The following is a 19,428-nucleotide window of genomic DNA, read 5'->3' as shown; positions in this document are numbered from 1 at the left end:
TCCCTACACTGGCTACCTGTTAAGTTTGAAATCCACTACAAACTACTGCTACTTACCTACAAAACACTAAATGGTTTTGCTCCCATGTATCCAGTTTCCTAACACGCTACAATCCATCACGCTATTTGAGATCTCAAAACTCTGGACTTCTAGTAGTTCCTAGAATAGCAAAGTCCACTAAAGGCGGTAGATCATTCTCACATTTAGCTCCTAAACTTTGGAATAGTCTTCCTGACAGTGTTCAGGGCTCAGACACACTCTCCCAGTTTAAGTGCAGATTAAAAACGTATCTTTTTAGCGAGTTCTACACATAACATACTCTCACACCATAACCTTGTGCTCCAGAACATCTGATCACATGCACATTATCAACTTGTGCTGTTAATATCATGAACAGCAGCTATGCTAATTCCTCTCCACTGCTTCTCTTTCTCTCCCCATCCTGAGGCATTCTGAGGTTGCTCCAGCCCCAGTCACGTCCCACCTCATGAAGATTATGGACCTTTAAAGAAGTAGATGCCGCAAACATCCCGAACCATCTAGAGACGTACCAGCGCCATTTGGATCCCTCTTCATGTAGAGTTTGGAAATTGGACCTCTTTGATTGTTTAAAGGCAGTTGCAGTTGCTCAGTAGCTCCTGGTTTCACAACGTCACCTGACTGTAAAAGACTGTAGAAAAGACATTATTCATTAACACTCACACTCTGGTCCTCATCGTGGTTCTCACTCTCCTGTGTTCTGTATTTTTTAAAGATTTATAATCACACTCTTGATATCACCCAAATGAGGATGGGTTTCCCTTTTGAGTCTGGTTCCTCTCAAGGTTTCTTCCTCATAACATCTAAGGGAGTTTTTCCTTGCCACAGTCACCCCAGGCTGCTCATCAGCGATAAACACACATCATTCACTTTAATTCTTAAGTTGTGTAAAGCTGCTTTGAGACCCATCTTTTTGAGTCCATTGTTAAAAGCGCTACAGAAATAAACTCGAACTTGAATTTGAACAATAGTACAGGTTATTGGGGAAGTGGGAGCTCAGTGGCAGTGGTGTAAAGTATTTGAGTAAGTATTTCTACTGTAGTTTTACTAAGTTTTAAAGATATAAGCAATTTTTTACTTTATACTCAACTACATTTATGTTTTAGAATGTGTACTTTTTACTCCACTATATTTGAATGGACATTGAGATCGAGCACCAATTACATTTTGCACCTCTGTTGAAGATATCATTATCATCATCATCATAAGGCTCAACACTCCTTTACCCACATGCGAGCACCTTTTTAGCCCCGCTGGCAACATTTTTGGTCCAAAAAGAGCTCAAATTAATTTCAAAAACTTCAAGAAACAGTTTTTGTTGGATATGAATAAAAATAGCGCCCCCCAGAGTGAGCGCTGCATCAAATCACAGTCAGCTCTGGATATTTTGTTTTTTTACGTTATCTATAATTATTTACTTTCATTGTATTCATTTCATTTATACTCGAACACTTTTACTAAAGTCATAATGGAATTGGTGACTTGCAATAAAGTACGTTTTACATTAAGTATCTATTGGTATCAATGGTATCAAATGGTCAATGGTACCAAAACTTTCATGGAGAACTAAGAGACCTAAACCTGTTCCAGAACGACAATGCTCCAAAGATATGCTTTGGAGTTGAAGATCATGAGTGGCCTGCTCAGAGATCTAAACACTTATCCCATCGAACACCGTTGGGATAAATTGGAACACTGACTACCTTAGTTAGTCCTGACTTTACTAACGCCCTTGTGGTTGAATGATCTCGAAGGTATTATAACAAAAAACGGGGTAATACATTTTTAATGGTTGTGTACACAGCAATTCATTATACTGGAAATTTTCAGTTCCATAATAAGAGGAATTTGTAGCTTATTGGTTGAAACATTGGACTTTGCATCTGAAGGTTATGAGTTCAAATCCCAGCCACACCAAGCGTCCACTCCTGGGCCCCCCTGAGTGAGGCCCTTCACCCCATAATTGCTCAGTTGTATGAATGCGCCAATTGTTAGTTGCTCTGGATAAGGGTGTCTGCCGAATGCCATAATGTAAATGAACTAATACTTATACTAACAGTAATCATAAAGCACAGATTTCCTTCTATTTCTATGTTTTCTAATTATAAACTCAGTTATTGTGCAGGGTCTCCTCATGTGTAATGGATGAAGTCAGCTGTGAGCCATGTTCTCAGGATGAAACAGTTCCTGTGGTTTGGCCAGACCGGATCTCTGCAGAGAGAAGCTGTTCTCCATCTGCTTTCCACTCTACAGGCCAGAAATGTTGTCACATAAACACACACACTCACACAAACTGACAAACACAATCCCAGCAGCGTCCTCGTCTTGTGGAGTCAATGATGGGTTTTTATTTTATTTTTTCCACATCAAGTAACGACGTGACAATAAAAAAAGAAGAAGTAGGATCCCTTGTGCATCTTCTGACTGTGGTATGAGAACTAGGAAAGGAGGAGAGACAAGAATGTGTGTGAGGAAGAAATAGTTGCACGTTCTGTAGCTGAGAACTTGAGATGTGGAGGCTGTCTTGCAGCATCAACCCCAAACGCTTTCCCGATGGAGTTTCCTCCTCTGTCAGCTCAATGAAGAAGGGATCGGGCGGAGGAGTGAAGGGGAAGAGGAGGGTGTTTTTCTCGCTGCGTTGTCGCATGGGAGTCATCAAAGGAAGAGTGAAAGGTACCTGGGAGTGTGTGTGTGTGTGTGTGTGTGTGTGTGTGTGTGTGTGTGTGTGTGTGTTTGAAATGGAAATGAAGGTAAGGTGGAAATTCAGAGTGATTGTGATATTCAGTTCACTGGAAAGCAGTGTGTGTGTGTGTGTGTGTGTGTGTGTGTGTGTGTGTGTGTGTGTGTGTGTGTGTGTTTTCACACGTTTCAGACTGATGCTTCTGTAAGAAAGTAAAAAATCATGCTTAATGTCTGTAAGTTTCCATTGGTGTTGGACTCCATCTAAACCACTAGATGGTGGTGTTGCTTTCAATATCCTTTACCGATTATTCAGTGTACACCATTTTTGTTTAATTTATTTGATTTATTTTTTTATTTATGATCATTTTTATATTTACATGCTTTTCTTTTTTTTTTTTTTTTTTTTGCCGAAATCCACTGAAATCCGCTCTAAATTGTACCTTTGTGCTTATCAATATGGCGCCACCTATGGAGGCTAAATTCCTGCTCAATCCTGCTTGTGTAAATTTAGTCATATTAAACCTTTATTATTATTTATTTACACTTTTGATTAAAAAAAAGTCCATATTCTTGAGAGTTCTGTCTCATTTCCACTGCTATCCTGTCTTTACATCCTGACTATAAAAGACTTAGCAGCTACGTACTCGCTAAAACATGAACCTAGCTTCTGCCCATGCACTATGTTGGCAAAAATATTGGGACACCCGACTTTTCCGCCTATGTGTGCGTCTTTTCCGAACTGTTACCACAAAGTTGTCGAGGATGTGTTTGGATGTGTTACATTTTCACCTTCACTTGAGCTACGAGACCCAAACCTGTTCTAGCATGACAATGCACCTGTGCACAAAGCCAGCTCCATGAAGATTTAGTGTACATGGACTGGAGTGGAAGATCTCCTGCTATAGCGGCCCGCTATAGTTCTTTGTCCTCAACCCCTTTGGGATGCATTTTTTATACTGAATGCACTGTAGGCCTCCTCACCCTACATCAAGACCACTTTTGTGGGTGAATGAGCACAAATCTCCATAAAATCCAGAGGAACATCTTCCCAGATGAGTGGAGGTTATTATAAGGGCAAATGAAGACTACATGAGGAATGGGATGTTCAGAAAGCACATAGCAATCAGATATTGACAAACTTTTGTCCATATTGTGAATGTTTGAACATGAAGATCCATTGATATATTTACAAAAGTCTTTATGTAAGATGTGTGAGATGGGTTTGCTCTCTCCAGTTTGAGATTTTGGCAGAAATTCATATGTTTGAGGTATTTGTTAATTTTTAATGACTCCGAGGGCTGGCCATCTGGCTAATCAGAAGGTCGTGAGTTCAAATCCTATCATAAATGAGTCACATTTTGCTGATATATTGTGATTAATACTTTAAAAACTCAATTTAAATAAAAGTAAACCTTTCTTGTTTTCGTTAAATAAAAGTATTATCAATATATATTTGTATTTTTTTGCTGAAGTTTCTTCAAGCAGTTCCAAACTGTGTGTGTTTTCATACTAATTGTGGATTGTAGATGTCACATAATATGGGAGTGGATCACTGGAATGGTTCAATGTGTCAGTTATTACGATGTAAGACTAGATAACTCTGTCAGAAATGCTGAGACTGAGTGAAATGGACCCAAATGCAGGATTCAACAGGGGTATGGAGAAAGCAGTCTTTAATGGAGGGAGTGAGCAGAGTAAACAAAGTACTAAATGTGTGAAAGAGCATACACAAAGTCCAGAAAAACACTCCTTAATCTGAGGGCAGGCAGTCAGAGCAATGCAGGGAGAAGCTACATCGAAAATCCAAAAAAAACAATCTAAAGTTTAGGTACGGCAACTAAACAGTAGAGGGCAGAGCAAAAAAAAAAAAAACATAAACCAAAAACAATCCAGAGACCAAACCAAAGCGAGCACGGGTCAGGATCAGGAGTAGGGAACAGAATTTAGGAAGCCAGTGAGATAATCTGGCACTGAGCTAAAGTCTTGTTGTCCTTAAATACCAGGTGGTGCGGGAACGTGAAAAACGTCAATAACGCTAACAGAACTCGGATGTACACTACGGCTCTTTGTCCTGTTGTATAGTGAAGTCGGTTCCAATGAGCCGCAGTCCAGAAGGAACTGCAAGTTGTTGAAGTATGGAATGGATCCCTTCCACTTTCCGGAATAAGTCTCCAAACTTCTTCAAACTCCGCTGCTCCAAAACAACCCAAACCATTAAGCTTCCACCTCCATGTTTCACTGTGTGGGTGAGGCAGTCTGCTCATATTTTCTCTCCAGTTCTCATGTTGCATTTGGACTTTATTTTTACCTTTCATTCACTGTCTGACCAAATTTTGTTGCATAGAAACAAAAGGAACATGTCTCTCAAACACCGTAAAAGACTCTGTGTTTCCAAACACTTTCCATAAAAATGTTTTATAGCTTTTCCAATGTAACACTGAAACAGAGATCCTGAACCAGACCGAAGTAGCTGCAGATTCAGATCGCTGTCTGACAAAATCACAGACGAGACCCATGAGAAGAAGGACATGTCTTTTCGATCTCTTTGTTCCTGCTCTCCATGTCAGAGAGAGGACAGGAAGCCTGCAGTGACTGTATTGGAACTGACCGTGTGTATGCGTGGTTAAAGAAAATGGGTGTGTGGGGGAAGTGACACATGGACAAATGGAGAGACAGGTGTGAGCACTGGAGAACCTATAATGTCATCATCATCATCATCATCATCATCATCATCACACACAACTGCTGTACAGGAAGAACCCAGTTGTTCTTACTGGCTGAAACAATGAAACATGAGAGCAGTCGCCGATTGATTAATTTGCTCCAGCAGTTTTACTTTACTGTTCTCCAGAGGGGCTGGAATGAAAAGCTGTAAGGTTACAATAACCTCCACTCTTCTGAGAAGATGTTCCAGATTTTGTAGATATTCATTCAGCCACATGGGTGTTACTAAATTTAGGATCTGATGTAGGTGAGCTGAGGAGGCCTGAGGTGCAGTCAAAGTGAAAAATTCATCCCAAAAGTGTTCAGTAGGGTGGAGCTCAGAGCGCTATAGCTGGAGATCTTCCACTCCAACCCATAACTTCATGGAACTGGATTTGTACACAGGAGCAGGTCATAGTGGAGCAGGTTTGGGGTCTTCTAGTTCAAGTGAAGGGAAATTTTAATTCTATTGGGAGCCTCCAACTTTGTGGTAACAGTTGGTTAAAGGACCACATATGGCTGGAAAAGTCATGCATCCCAATACTCATATAGTGTACAAACGTCTTTCTTTCTTTCTTTCTTTCTTTCTTTCTTTCTTTCTTTCTTTCTTTCTTTCTTTCTTTCTTTCTTTCTTTCTTTCTTTCTTTTATTTCTTTCTTAGGTCAAATTCAAGAAATTAAACCTTCCACAAATTTATTGTTTATTTATTTTTTCCCTCCATTCCTTTATTTCTATTGTTCTTTTTTCTACGTTTTTCTTTTCAATTCTTTTTTCTTGTTATACTTTTGTTCCTTCCTTCCTTCCTTCCTTGCTTCCTTCCTTCCTTCCTTCCTTCCTTCCTTCCTTCCTTCCTTCCTTCCTTCCTTCCTCCCCTTCTTCCTTCTTTCCAAGTCAAAGTGGAGAAATTCAATTCCACAAATAGATTTCTTGTTTTGTCTATCTATTCTTTGAGCTACTTCTTAATTTTTTCTTTAATTCTTTTTTATTTAAGAGTTGTGAACACGGTATATATTTTACAGAACCTTGATTCTGTAATTTCCTTAAAAAATACACTGGTTTATTTACAGGCAAATTCAACACAATGTATTACACAGGTTTGTATTATAACCTTGACTTCCAGACTTTCTACAGTACATTAGCAGGATTAGCAATCATGTCTTGATCATGTACAGTTTGGAGAAATGAATGAATCTGGTAAATGTGCTTTGTTCCTCCAACCAATTTTGTTTTGAAGTACTCTGTACCTGGCTGGAATTATTATAAATCTATTTTGTAGTGCACACCAGTAGATGTTAGAGGTCTGTTTATTATTTTATACTTTGTCTTATATCAAAATTTGTTATGGAAACTGACAGAATAAATTGCGGAGTAACACGGATTTGGGTTTGGACTCTACTTAATGGCAACAGTCTGCTACAATGGCTCAGGACTATAGGTTACATTTGATAACCATCACTGCACTTCAACATTGTTTAGATGTAATAAATGGACATTCGGTGCCACCCAGGTGAGGACGGGTTTCCTCTTGAGTCTGGTTCCTCTCAAGGTTTCTTCCTTATGCCATCAGTTTTTCCTTCACCACAATCGCCACCAGCTCGTTCATCAGCGACAAACTTACACTCATGTTAGTGGCACATGGGTTTTATGAGTGTGCCTAAAGAGGGAGATGGGTCATTTTATGTGTGTGTGTGTGAGTGTGTGTGTGTGTGTGTGTGTGTGTGTGTGGAGGGCAGAACAATAAGCAACCAGCAGGAAGAAACTCATATTACATATGTGTCTATGTTGGTGTGTGTGTGTGTGTGTGTGTGTGTGTGTGTGTGTGTGTGTGTGTGTGTGTGTGGCCCGGCACAATGAGGTGCATGACTCCTAACACCCAGAAGAAGGAAACTCATATTACATGTGTCTATGTTGGTGTGTGTCTGTGTGTGTGTTAGTGGTGCACTGAGATGATTAATAGAGAAAAGGAGGAAAGACAGATAAGTGTGAACATCTCAAGAGCCTGGGAATAGAGGGAGGAGCAAAAGGAGTGAGAGAAGGGGAGTGTAGGAGGGTAGGAGAGAGGGGTAGGAGTGGAGAGAGGGGGTAGTCTCTGCTTTGTCGCTCGGAGTCTCATTGCATCAGTGTTTTTATTCCAGCCTCATGTTACGGTTCCCTGACAGCTGGAGCTTCCCACTCGTGCTTGTCTCTTCACACACGGATCAGCCAGTGTGAAGTAAGACGCCGAGATTGGAGATCAGAGACGCAAATAATCACTTTCTGAGTCCTGTCTGGATGTTCAGGGGTTTGCAATGTACTGTGTGGACACTTGCTTTCAGATATTGTGGATTTGGGAAGCAGTATGCAGTGGAATCTGGAGTTTGGACATTGTGGCATGGATAGTGTTTGAATACTGAAGTATGCATAGTGAGTACCCTTCTGAGAATCAGAATTTGGATACTGAAGTATGAGTAGTGAGTACTAAAGTATGAATAGTGAATACTGAACATCAGAATTTGGAGACTGAAGTATGAGTATTGAGTACTAAAGTATGAATAGTGAATACTGAACATCAGAATTTGGAGACTGAAGTATGAGTATTGAGTACTAAAGTATGAATAGTGAATACTGAACATCAGAATTTGGATACTGAAGTATGAGTAGTGAGTACTAAAGTATGAATAGTGACTACTGAATATCGTAATTTAGATACTGAAGCATGAATAGTGAGTTCCTTTCTGAATATCAAAGTTTCGATACTAAAGTATGTAGATTAAATACTGAACATCTGAATTTGGATATTGAAGTATGAATAGTGAGTACCTTTCTGTATATCAAAGTTTGAATAATGAAGAATGTTTATTGCATTTCTGAACATAAATATGTGGATTCTAAAGTATGATTGGTGAGTACTGAACATCAGAATTTAAATAATTAAGTATAAATAGTGATTACTCAACATCAGAATTTAGATACTGAAGTATGAATAGTGAGTAGTGAACATCAAAATTTAGATACTAAAGTATGAGTAGTGAGTACTAAAGTATGAATAGTGAATACTGAACATCAGAATTTAGATACTGAAGTATAAATAGTGAATATTTAACATCAAAGCTTAGAGACTTGAATTTAAATAGTGAGTACGGAACATCAGAATTTAAATAATTAAGTATAAATAGTGAATACTCAACATCAGAATTTAGATACTGAAGTATGAATAGTGAGTAGTGAACATCAAAATTTAGATATTGAAGTATGAGTAGTGAGTACTTAAGTATGAATAGTGACAACTGAACATTGGAATTTAGATACTGAATTATGAATAGTGAGTACCTTTCTGTATATCAAAGTTTCGATACTAAAGTATGTAGATTAAATACTGAACATCTGAATTTTGGATATTGAAGTATGAATAGTGAGTACCTTTCTGTATATCAAAGTTTGAATAATGAAGAATGTTTATTGCATTTCTGAACATAAATATGTGGATTCTAAAGTATGATTGGTGAGTACTGAACATCAGAATTTAAATAATTAAGTATAAATAGTGATTACTCAACATCAGAATTTAGATACTGAAGTATGAATAGTGAGTAGTGAACATCAAAATTTAGATACTAAAGTATGAGTAGTGAGTACTAAAGTATGAATAGTGAATACTGAACATCAGAATTTAGATACTGAAGTATAAATAGTGAATATTTAACATCAAAGCTTAGAGACTTGAATTTAAATAGTGAGTACGGAACATCAGAATTTAAATAATTAAGTATAAATAGTGAATACTCAACATCAGAATTTAGATACTGAAGTATGAATAGTGAGTAGTGAACATCAAAATTTAGATATTGAAGTATGAGTAGTGAGTACTTAAGTATGAATAGTGACAACTGAACATTGGAATTTAGATACTGAATTATGAATAGTGAGTACCTTTCTGTATATCAAAGTTTGAATAATGAAGAATTTTTATTGCATTTCTGAACATAAATATTTGGATACTAAAGTATGAATAGTGAGTACTGAACATCAGAATTTAGATAGTGAAGTATGAAAAGTGAGTACTAAACATCAGAATTTGGATACTGAATTATAAATATTGAGTACTGAACATCATAATTTAGAAACTTGAATATAAAAAGGGAGTACGGAACATCATAATTTAAATAATTAAGTATAAATAGTGAATACTTACATTAGAATTTAGATATTGAAGTATGAATAGTGAGTACTGAAGTATGAATAGTGAATCCTGAACATCAGAATATATCTACTTAAGTGTAGTGAGTACTAAACATCGGAATTTAGACACTGAAGTATGAATAGTAAATACTGAACATCAGAATATAGCTACTTAAGTGTAGTGAGTACTAAACATCAGAATTTAAGTACTTAAGTATAGTGAGTACTAAACATCAGAATTTAGATACTGAAGTATGAATAGTAAATACTGAACAGCGGTATTCAGATACTGTAGTATGCATAGTGAGTAGTGAACATCAGAATTTGTATACTTTTTTGAAAACTTGTGTTTTTGCAGTATCTCTATTGGCAGGATCTAAATATAATGTGATTGCTGAACATTAGATTCAGACAAAGGACTATAAATTCTATTGGTGCCTCTACTATAATTTATATATTGGAGTATGAAAATCAGTATTTCTTAAAAGACTCTAGTCTGTATATTGGAGTATAAAGACTAGTATTCAATTCGAAACTATAGACAACAATAAGTAACAATAGAAAGTATTTTTTTAGAAACTATAGTTTATATATTGGGGTATGAAAACCAGTATTACTTTAGAGACTCTTGTCTATATACTGAAGTATGAACCCAGTATCAATTTAGAGCCTATAGTCTGAATTTTGGATTATGAGTAGCCTGTAGTTTGTAGCTACTTTTGAAAATGTTAAAAAGTAAATTTGGATATGGAATGATCTCTGAATTGCCAGGATGTCATTAGAAACCAGAATTTGACTACTGATACATGAATAGCCAGAGTCTTTACAGAGACTAGAGATTTAGAAGCATAGCTAGTAAGTTATATGGTATCTAAAAACTTATATTCAGGACGTTAGATGGTGGGATCATTAGCACTTTGAGGGAAATATAAGAACCTATGCGTGCAGGATATATGCATGAATATACGTACACAAAATTCTCTGTATACATCTGCAGAATTAAAAGACACCCTGGATGATACGGGATTTGCATATGGAGAGCGATACTGTAGCATCCTCACTTTGATTTTGATGGAAGCGATGCTGTAAACCGCAGCGTGCGATAGTGAAAGTGTACGCAGAATACAGACGGGTCTCATACTTCAGTGTGGAAAAGCATGGAGACGTGACGTCGCAGACATGCTGTGCGGTTTACGGAAAGAAGGCCGCAAGGGTGAGTCTAGACTTTGGACTTTGGTGGATGTTTATAACTACGCACAATAATGTGTATAAAATATAGTTTAATTATTCATTTTATTATTACATAGAGAAGAAAAATGTCAATCAGTTCGCTATAAAGCGGAATCGACGGGAGCTTCATTTATTCGTGCGTAGAAAAAAACTGCGACTGCGAAACAAGCGCGGAAAATTGGCGTCGGTGAAAATAGTCGTGAAAAATACGTGAAAATTCAATCAACTGTAAATAGGATTTATATGTCTGATTTATATTATTTATATGAATCTATAAATCATGGTGTAAAGAATAAAATATAAGCTAGTAATTTCACGAAATGCTATGATATATAAAAAACGAAACACCTCATTTTGCTGTCACAGGAAAATCATCAGATTTTGCGATAGTAACAGATACTCTGCTTTATCACCCTGTAATGCTGTCCTTGGTTATGTCCATAATCAATAAAAACACAGCAATGAGTATGAGTATGATGTAAATCTATATAGACACTGTATTGACAAAAGTTTGTGGACACCTGAGCAATAGATTGGTGTGATTTTTGATTCCACATTTCGTCACTATTTGCTGTTAGAATAACCTCCACTCTTCTGTGAAGATGTTTAACTAGATTTTGGAATGTGTTTGTGGAGATTCAGCCTGTTAGTAAAGTCAGGTTGAGGAGGCCTGGGGTGTAGTCAACATGAAAATCCATCAAAAAGTAGTTCAATAGGGTTTATAGCTCTATAGTGGGAGATCTTCCACTCCAACACATGTCTCCATGGAGCTAGCTTTGTGCACATGAGCATTGTAAAGCTGGAACAGGTTTGGGGCATGCTAATGCAACTTAAGACATACTATACAATTGTGTGTCTCTAACTTTGTGGTGGGAATTTAGGAAAGAACCACACATGGTGTAAAAGGTCTGCTGTCCCAGTACTTTTGACAACATTGAGTACTTAATTTAGAGCAAAATATACACTATGTACATGATAGAACCCACAAATAGTCCTAGTGCTGGAATTCTCCTGCAGCATATCGGATCTCAGATGCCCATATATTACACTTCTGGTAACAGATCACTGATGATTGTTCATGGAAAACATTAAAGATCTGGGAGCGAAGTTTTATCCAGGTCTTGTGTCTGCTCTATATATAACGTTGGTCTGAAAATAGGCCCACCAGCATTGTAGGAACAGCCTGCGTTTAACCTACATTAGGAATGGTGTCATGGCGAGCTGGGCTGTGCTGGGTGGAGTGCGACGCTCTAAATTACTTGGAGACTTTTTTAATTGACTTGTGCGCGCCAAAAGTAATCTAGAAAACTTTTTTTTATGCATTCATGAAACAAAAGAAATAATAAATGGATCGAAATATGAATAAGCTTTGGTATTCGTTAATCATTTCAATAGATAATACGTTGCAATTTTATATACGAAGAAAGCCTCGTCAAGTGCCGTATCTACACCCAAAGGTATTGGGACACCGGACCTTTCCAGCCGTATGCGGGGACACAATTGTACAGGGTTCCATGGACGTTGCACTATGTTCACTCGCACTATAAGAACCCTTTCCAGCATGACAGTGCTCCTGTGCACAAAGCCAGCTCTGTGAAGATCTGCTTTACATGTGTTGCAGTGGAAGATCTCCTGCTATAGAGCTTTAAAACTATTGAACACTTCTGGGAGGGTTTTTCACGCTGGGCCTCCTCACCTCACCCACATCATTTATGGATGAATGAGCACAAATCTCCATAAACACACTCCAAAATCTAGTGGAAATCTCATCTTCCCAGAAGAATAGAGGATGTTTAAAATGAAGCACATACCAATCTTATGGTCAGGTGTCCACAAACTTTTGGCGAAAACATATACTGCATGTATTTTTTTTATGCCAGTCTGCAGATCTCCGTGTTTCACTTGCGCTTTCCTGCACTGTATGTGTGTGTGTGTGTGTGTGTGTGTGGTAGTGATAGTTCTGACCTATTTGGCACTCTAGGTGAAATTTCACTTGGAGACTGCGGAGCATGGCAGGGGTAAAGTGACAGCATCCAGTTAGCAGCATCACTGGGGGAGAACGAGGCAGATTTCATGAGTGTCTATATAAAACACGTTGTGTCAGTGTCACGTGGCATGTTGGTGCCCTGGGCTGTTATATATGTTGCCTTATATACACCAGAGAGTTTTACTCGTGGGTAGAATTGCGACTAAAGGAGCAGCTGCTATAATTAAACATACAAATATATAATGTTTTGTTAATATGTTAATATTTGCTTTATATACTGTATCTATATTCATATCTATATCCAATGTATCTATATAAACATGCTCGCAAAACCAAAATACAAAAAAACTTCCCATAAGAAATAATGTAAATTTATATAAAACTAAAAGTACAGTACAGTATATAGTAATACAGTATGATAATTAACAGTAATAATCTTAAATACAAACGAATAAAGTTGATGCTTACTGTACCTTCGAGAAGAGTCTGGGCTGGTATGAGGGAGATGAGGAGGAGGAGGAAAAGGAGGAGTATGGTTATTCCTTGGAACGAGAATCTCCTTCCATTACGATGTTGGGAAGACTTTCACCCAAATGACTGACTTCACTTAGTATTTACTTAATTGGCTTCACTTTTTTGGATTCATTTACATTTTTTGACTCACTGGAATCTCTTTCTTTTCTCTCCCTATTTTTAAAATCACGAAACCACTTGCTTTTGCCTGTTTTTTCATTATTCCATGGAAATGTGATTATCATTAAAGAGATTCATAGAGACAAATCGTTGATGTCCTTTTATAAAAGCTTGCTAAAGCTTGCTTGTTATAAAAAGGTCAGACGCTCGCACATCTCGTTTATGCTTCTTGATGATTTCTTTTTTTCGCTTCAACAGTAATCATCTCCTTCTTCTTCTTAGCGCCTTCCATTTCAGGGTTTTTCTTTATGAACACATCGCTTAACTATTACAGTCATCACTGCACTTAGTAACAAGTAAACAGTACACAAAATACACTGCTTTACACACACACACACACACACACATGTGGTCACGGTAAGAATACAGTACAGGATGTATGGTAAAGAGAACTCTACTTCGGGTTGCTAACGATACGGGAACTACACAAAGACTGAGGGAAAATACTCTACTGGGTAGCTGACTTGGGTGATCGCTTTCAGTCTGAAAACACGTTCTCGCTCGACGCTCGTAAATCTGATTTTCGTTCGCAATCCAATGCGAATTCCAACTAAATTTTATGCTCGTATTACAAAACACTCGCAACTATTAGCTAGCTAACTATTAGCTAGCTAACTATTAGCTAGCTAACTATTAGTAGAACCCTGGTTTCAGTGTTTTGTAATATCTAGCTAGCTAGCTAAATATTAGCTAGCTAGCTAGCTATCAGTAGAACCCTGGTTTGCGAGTGTTTTGTAATATCTAGCTAGCTAGCTATTCAAGAGCAATGCAATTCAAGAGAGTAAAAAGGTTTCCTTATTTAGAAAAAACTGATAGAATGCAATAAAATTAAGAAAACCAAACTGGAACTATTTAATCATAATCAGTTGCATACAACCACATCAAACTACAACCTGATTTGAAGATACAACTGAATTCATTTTTATTTGTATAGCACTTTTTAACAATGGACATTGTCTCAAAGCAGGTTTTACAGAGATTCACCGGTTATCAAGTTGTTTAAGAGTGTATAAGTTTAGTGTCGCTAAATTTGTTGCTTATAAGTGTGAGTTTATCTCTAATGAGCGAGTCAGAGGTGACTGTGGCGAGGAAAACCTCCTTGAGACTTCATGAGGAAGAAACCTTGAGAGGAACCAGATTCTCGAACTAGGAGACACAAACTTGTTCCAGCATTACAAAGTCCCTGTGGACAAAGCCAATAGGGACTAAATGTACAATGGGATGTTCCATATTAATCTTATGGTCAAGTGTCTACAAACTAGTGGCCAAATATTGTATTTTTTCTTACATTTTTAATATTTTCTTTGGCCATTTTCTGCCATGAACAAAGGAATTTTACACAGGAAACCTACAATTGTGTACATTGAGGTTTTTGGCCAAACTATTTATGTATTTCATGCCATGAATCAGTGAGGAAGGGTTGCCAGATGTTCCAGGAGCGCTAACGACTTTTATTATTTGGTTGTTCCAGATGACGGCCATTATTCCAAAGGGAATAAAGATTGTGCAGCCAATGACGGCAACGTGGTCTCCAAGAGGCGCAGCATTCCAGGTAAAAATGCACCTTAAATGATGATTCTTTACGAAACGTCTCATGAGAGGTTCAACTTAGCACACACGCAGATGTTCTGGAGATGTTCTGGACCTTAAACACATTGCATCCTTCTTTTCCTTCACACTTTCCCTCTCGAACTTTCTTTCTCTCCAAGGATTTGAGGATCCAAAAAAATGAGTTTCTGTTTATAGATTATAGAATAGAATAACCATTTCTAAAAGAAAAATATTTTGCTCCTATGACTCATTTTGACTTTTATATTGACATGAAATCTGTAGTACTGGGTACACTATATGGAGTATTGGGACACCTGACTTTTCCAATCGTATGTGGTCCATCCCAAACTGTAACCACAAAATTGGAGACACGCAATTGTAAAAACTGTTCCGGCATGACAATACACCTGTGCACAAACATCCAGCTCCATGAAGATATGGTTTACATGGTTTAGAGTGGATCTTGAGTGGTCTCCTATAGAAAAGGAGCACCAGTGAAGAAAAGGGAAACCAATACCAGTTTAGATTATGTAGATACAGTAATAATCAGTTTAAGTGATGTCATGGACATGGGCATGGCCTATTCAATCAAAATTTTACATTTATGCCATGTACCCTTATCCAGGTTGATGGATTTGAATCAGAAGTGCGATATAATTCCATTACTGCACTGGACATACTGTAAGAAAATAATAATTTTGGCTTTAGAGATTAGAAAATTACATGTGGGAAAATGAACCAAGATGGTGGCAGGGTCACTTCAGATCCAAAACAGTGCTGTCTTTGTTTTGTTAGTTGTTACCCCATGTGTAAGATGTGTTTGTTTAGATTTTTCTTGTGTTAATTTATGCGGTTTCATGTAGCAACTGGCCCTGGTGGGAACGTTGTTTCCTTCCACTGTGTACTACACTGTAAATGGCTGAAATGAGTCTGCAAACCCCTTAATTAACTTGACCCAAGAATAATTTAATAATGAAATGGTGCTAAAAAAAAGTAGAGATTAATCCAACTGGGACGTAAGCAAAGGTTCTCGAAGCAGTGCTGCTATAATCGTGTAAAGGATTTCCCTGAAGAATCATGCTGAAACGCTGTCTGAATTCAGTTTGTGTGTGTGTGTGTGTGTGTGTGTGTATGTGTGTGTTTGTGTGTAGATGAAATTCGAGGGCTGACCACAGTGGAGCTGATAAAGCGAGAAGGTTCTAGTCTTGGCCTCACCATCTCTGGAGGCTCGGACAAAGACGGCAAGCCTCGAGTGTCAAACCTGAGACCAGGAGGCCTGGCAGCCAGGTGAGGCGCTGTCCTCTCTTTCTCTCTCTAATAACGTAGCATACGTGTTTAATATCACTTTAACTGTATTCCAGTGGGTCAGTTCTGCTAAATTGGAGTGGGTTTAAATGATATATCGAGTGTTTTTGTGTCGTTTTTGTTTGTTTAATGAAGTTTTCTCACTTTCACAAGGAAAGACATTATAATCCTATTGAACACCTTTGGGATAAATTTTTTACCCTGACTGCACCCCCAGGCCTCCTCACCTCACCTACATCAGTACCTAAATTTACTAACTGGCTGAATGAACCTTCAAAAATCTCCTCGAAACACTCCAAAATCAAGTGTAACATCTCAACTTCCCAGAAGAGTGGAGCTTATTATAACGTGGACTTGGATGTTCAATGATGATCTTATAGTCGGATGTCCACAAAGTTTTCATCCATATAATGTAGCTGAGCATAACAGGCAACTCTGCAGCTGTAGTGTGTGTGTGTGAGCATGAGTGTGTGATCTAAGGGTCAGTGCTGCTGCATCAGAACAAACCCCTGAGACCATGAGGTCAGGCAAACACGTTTGGACGTTGAATTTCTTTTTTAATGGAGTAGAACAGCTGACTCGTGTGGTGTAAAAATAACTTGCAGTAAAGTGTGTGTGTGTGTGTGTGTCCATACTGTTCACAGTTAGTAACAGGAGGTGTGAGACAGTTCGAGATTACAATGCACCACACACCAGGTCTTTCAGCACGTGTTACCTTACGGAGGAGGCGTAAACAAATGGAAGACGCCATCCAAAACACGTTTTTATTTATTTTATTTTTTTTAGATCAAATTATCAAATCATTTATTTTGCCATGTAGTTTTGGGCTGAAAAATGAAAAAGGCGACCTCATGAAGCAACCCGTTTTTTTTACACTCATCCTGAAGGACAGTTTCTACTGATATGCAGATTCAGTTGTTTTCAGTTCAATACAATATTAACTCTGAAACAGTGGAAATCTCCAGCGAATTGAACAAAACACAAATGATGTTGATTGAACAAATAAGAAACAATTCTGAGACTTGACTGAATGGATTCACATGAAGGGAGGAAGTACTGTATAGGATGTCTTTGGTTGCAGTAACATAACATTTTCTTCAACTAGGAGACCCAAAACCCGTTCCAGCTCCATTAAGATATGCTCTTCATTGGTGGAAGTGAAAGATCCCCAGGCCTCCTCACCTCACCTACACAATTTCCTGACTATTCTAACACCATTGTGGCTGAATGATCTTCACAAATCTGCATAACATCTAGTGGAACATCTACCTAAAAGAGTGGAGATTATTGTAACAGAAACTAAATATGGAATAAAATGTTCCAAAAAGAAGCAATCTTGTGTCCACAATAACGTGTGTCCTTACAATATTTATAAGGAGCATCTATATTGGTAAATTTCATCCAAGCTCATCAACAGCGGGTGAATAAAACAAAAGACTCTGTCTAAGCCCAATGCTTTAACTACTCAGCTATAACCTCTTTACCACTTTAAATCATGTCATTGTCATTGCCCTCATTTGCATACTGAAATATGATTGGCTGTTTGATTTTATGAAGCAATAACACTTAGATATTTAGAATTGAGGAAGTGAATAAAACGGTTTGTGGTCAGTGTGTGTGTGTAGAGAGTGTGTGTGTGTGTGTGTGTCTGCATACCCCTCAGCCAAAATACATCCTACTGCAGAGTAAATGTGTGTGTGCTAATGGTGCTAACAGGCAAATGCACAACGCTGCAGGAAAGCGGACAGAGAGGCTTAAATTAGCATCCACGCAAACACATAACGAGTCAGCTTGAGCTGGAGACCTGCACGGGACAGACACATACACAGCTTTTGGGTTGCCATTATTGTCACAAGTCATATGGTCGCAGTCACGCCTTGAACAAACCTGCCTGAAAAAAGACTTTCGAAAGACTGCTGTTTTGTATAAAACTCATACACAGGCAACATCAGTACATAATTAAAAATCCCACTGCAAAAATGTGCATTCTGACTTATACCATAAAAACATTCCTCACATTTCAGCTCCTTCGTATAGTTTAATGGCATAATGAGCAACGTAAATCAAATTTGGTGCAATTTGTGCTAATTTGCGGTGTGTGTGTGCTAATCTCAGGAGTGACCAGCTGAACACAGGCGACTACATCAAGTCTGTGAACGGCATCAACCTGTCCAAGCTGCGCCACGACGAGATCATCAGCATGCTGAAGAACATTGGAGAGCGGGTGGTGCTGGAGGTCGAGTACGAGTTGCCTATTCTCGGTACGCCCTCGTAAACACGTGACTTACAAAGCAGCGATCTCAGTTTTCCGAAAACCTATTATAAGGGTGTGTAGGGTCAAAACCTCATCCAGAAGGTCCTAGGAATCAATTTAAAGAAAAAATGTGAGAGAAAAGGAACGTATTTAATCGTGTCAATGGGATGAGTGTCAGCGGGACTGAAGAAGCTAACAGTGAATTCATGTGACTTCTGCAGGCCAGGAGCTTTGTGGTGGAGAATGAAAATGCTGTTATTTCTGTCGCCTTGTTGCTGAGATGCGTCTGCTCGCCCGTCTGTGTGTGTGTGTTTCAGCTCCTGGCAGTTCGAGCAGCGTCATCTCCAAAACCATTGAGGTGTGTTTGGAAAAGGAAGGCAACAGTTTTGGCTTCGTGCTCCGAGGTACGATGGACAAAAGTATTGGGACACCTGAGTTTACCAGCCGTACTGTATGTGGCTTATTGTGAGGAAAACCCAGAAATTTGGTCTAGATCTTTCAGAACATTAAGTGCTGATGTTGAATAGTGTGTGTGTGTGTGTGTGTGTGTGTGTGTGTGTATGATGTATGATGTGTGTATGATGCAGGTGGGTTTCATGAGGACTGGCAGAAGGCTCGTCCTCTGGTTGTGACCTACGTCAGACCTGGGGGCCCTGCAGACAGGTGAGACAAGATGAATCACAGAACTCGTGTTTTGTGTGTGTCTGTGTGTGTGTCTGTGTGTGTGTCTGTGTGTGTGTGTCAGTGAAATGTGTGGTATTTAGTAGTATTTGTGTACATAGTTTATAAATGTAGTATGCATTTATGCTCTGTGTGTGTGTGTGTG

General features: G+C 38.3%; 1 protein-coding gene across 4 annotated transcripts in view; it reads left to right on the top strand.

The window, feature by feature from the left end:
* The first annotated feature begins 2,472 nt into the window (after positions 1 to 2,472).
* Positions 2,473 to 19,428, top strand: part of grip2a (glutamate receptor interacting protein 2a) — a 35,491-nt gene continuing 18,535 nt past the window's right edge. For 2 of the 4 annotated variants that reach the window (XM_046872079.1, XM_046872078.1), the window contains exons 1-6: positions 2,473 to 2,712; positions 14,964 to 15,044; positions 16,195 to 16,330; positions 18,464 to 18,609; positions 18,920 to 19,006; positions 19,190 to 19,265. In XM_046872079.1, coding sequence (XP_046728035.1) covers positions 2,550 to 2,712; positions 14,964 to 15,044; positions 16,195 to 16,330; positions 18,464 to 18,609; positions 18,920 to 19,006; positions 19,190 to 19,265 — 689 coding nt within the window. In that variant the 5' untranslated portion in view covers positions 2,473 to 2,549. Of the gene's footprint in view, positions 2,713 to 7,544; positions 7,828 to 10,579; positions 10,796 to 14,963; positions 15,045 to 16,194; positions 16,331 to 18,463; positions 18,610 to 18,919; positions 19,007 to 19,189; positions 19,266 to 19,428 lie in introns of those variants that run through there. The other 2 variants (XM_046872077.1, XM_046872075.1) reach the window with 2 other exon arrangements.

The sequence above is a fragment of the Silurus meridionalis genome, chromosome 17 (assembly GCF_014805685.1).
Source record: "Silurus meridionalis isolate SWU-2019-XX chromosome 17, ASM1480568v1, whole genome shotgun sequence".
Lineage (NCBI taxonomy): Eukaryota > Metazoa > Chordata > Actinopteri > Siluriformes > Siluridae > Silurus > Silurus meridionalis.
This window is presented reverse-complemented; position numbering and strand designations above follow the sequence as displayed.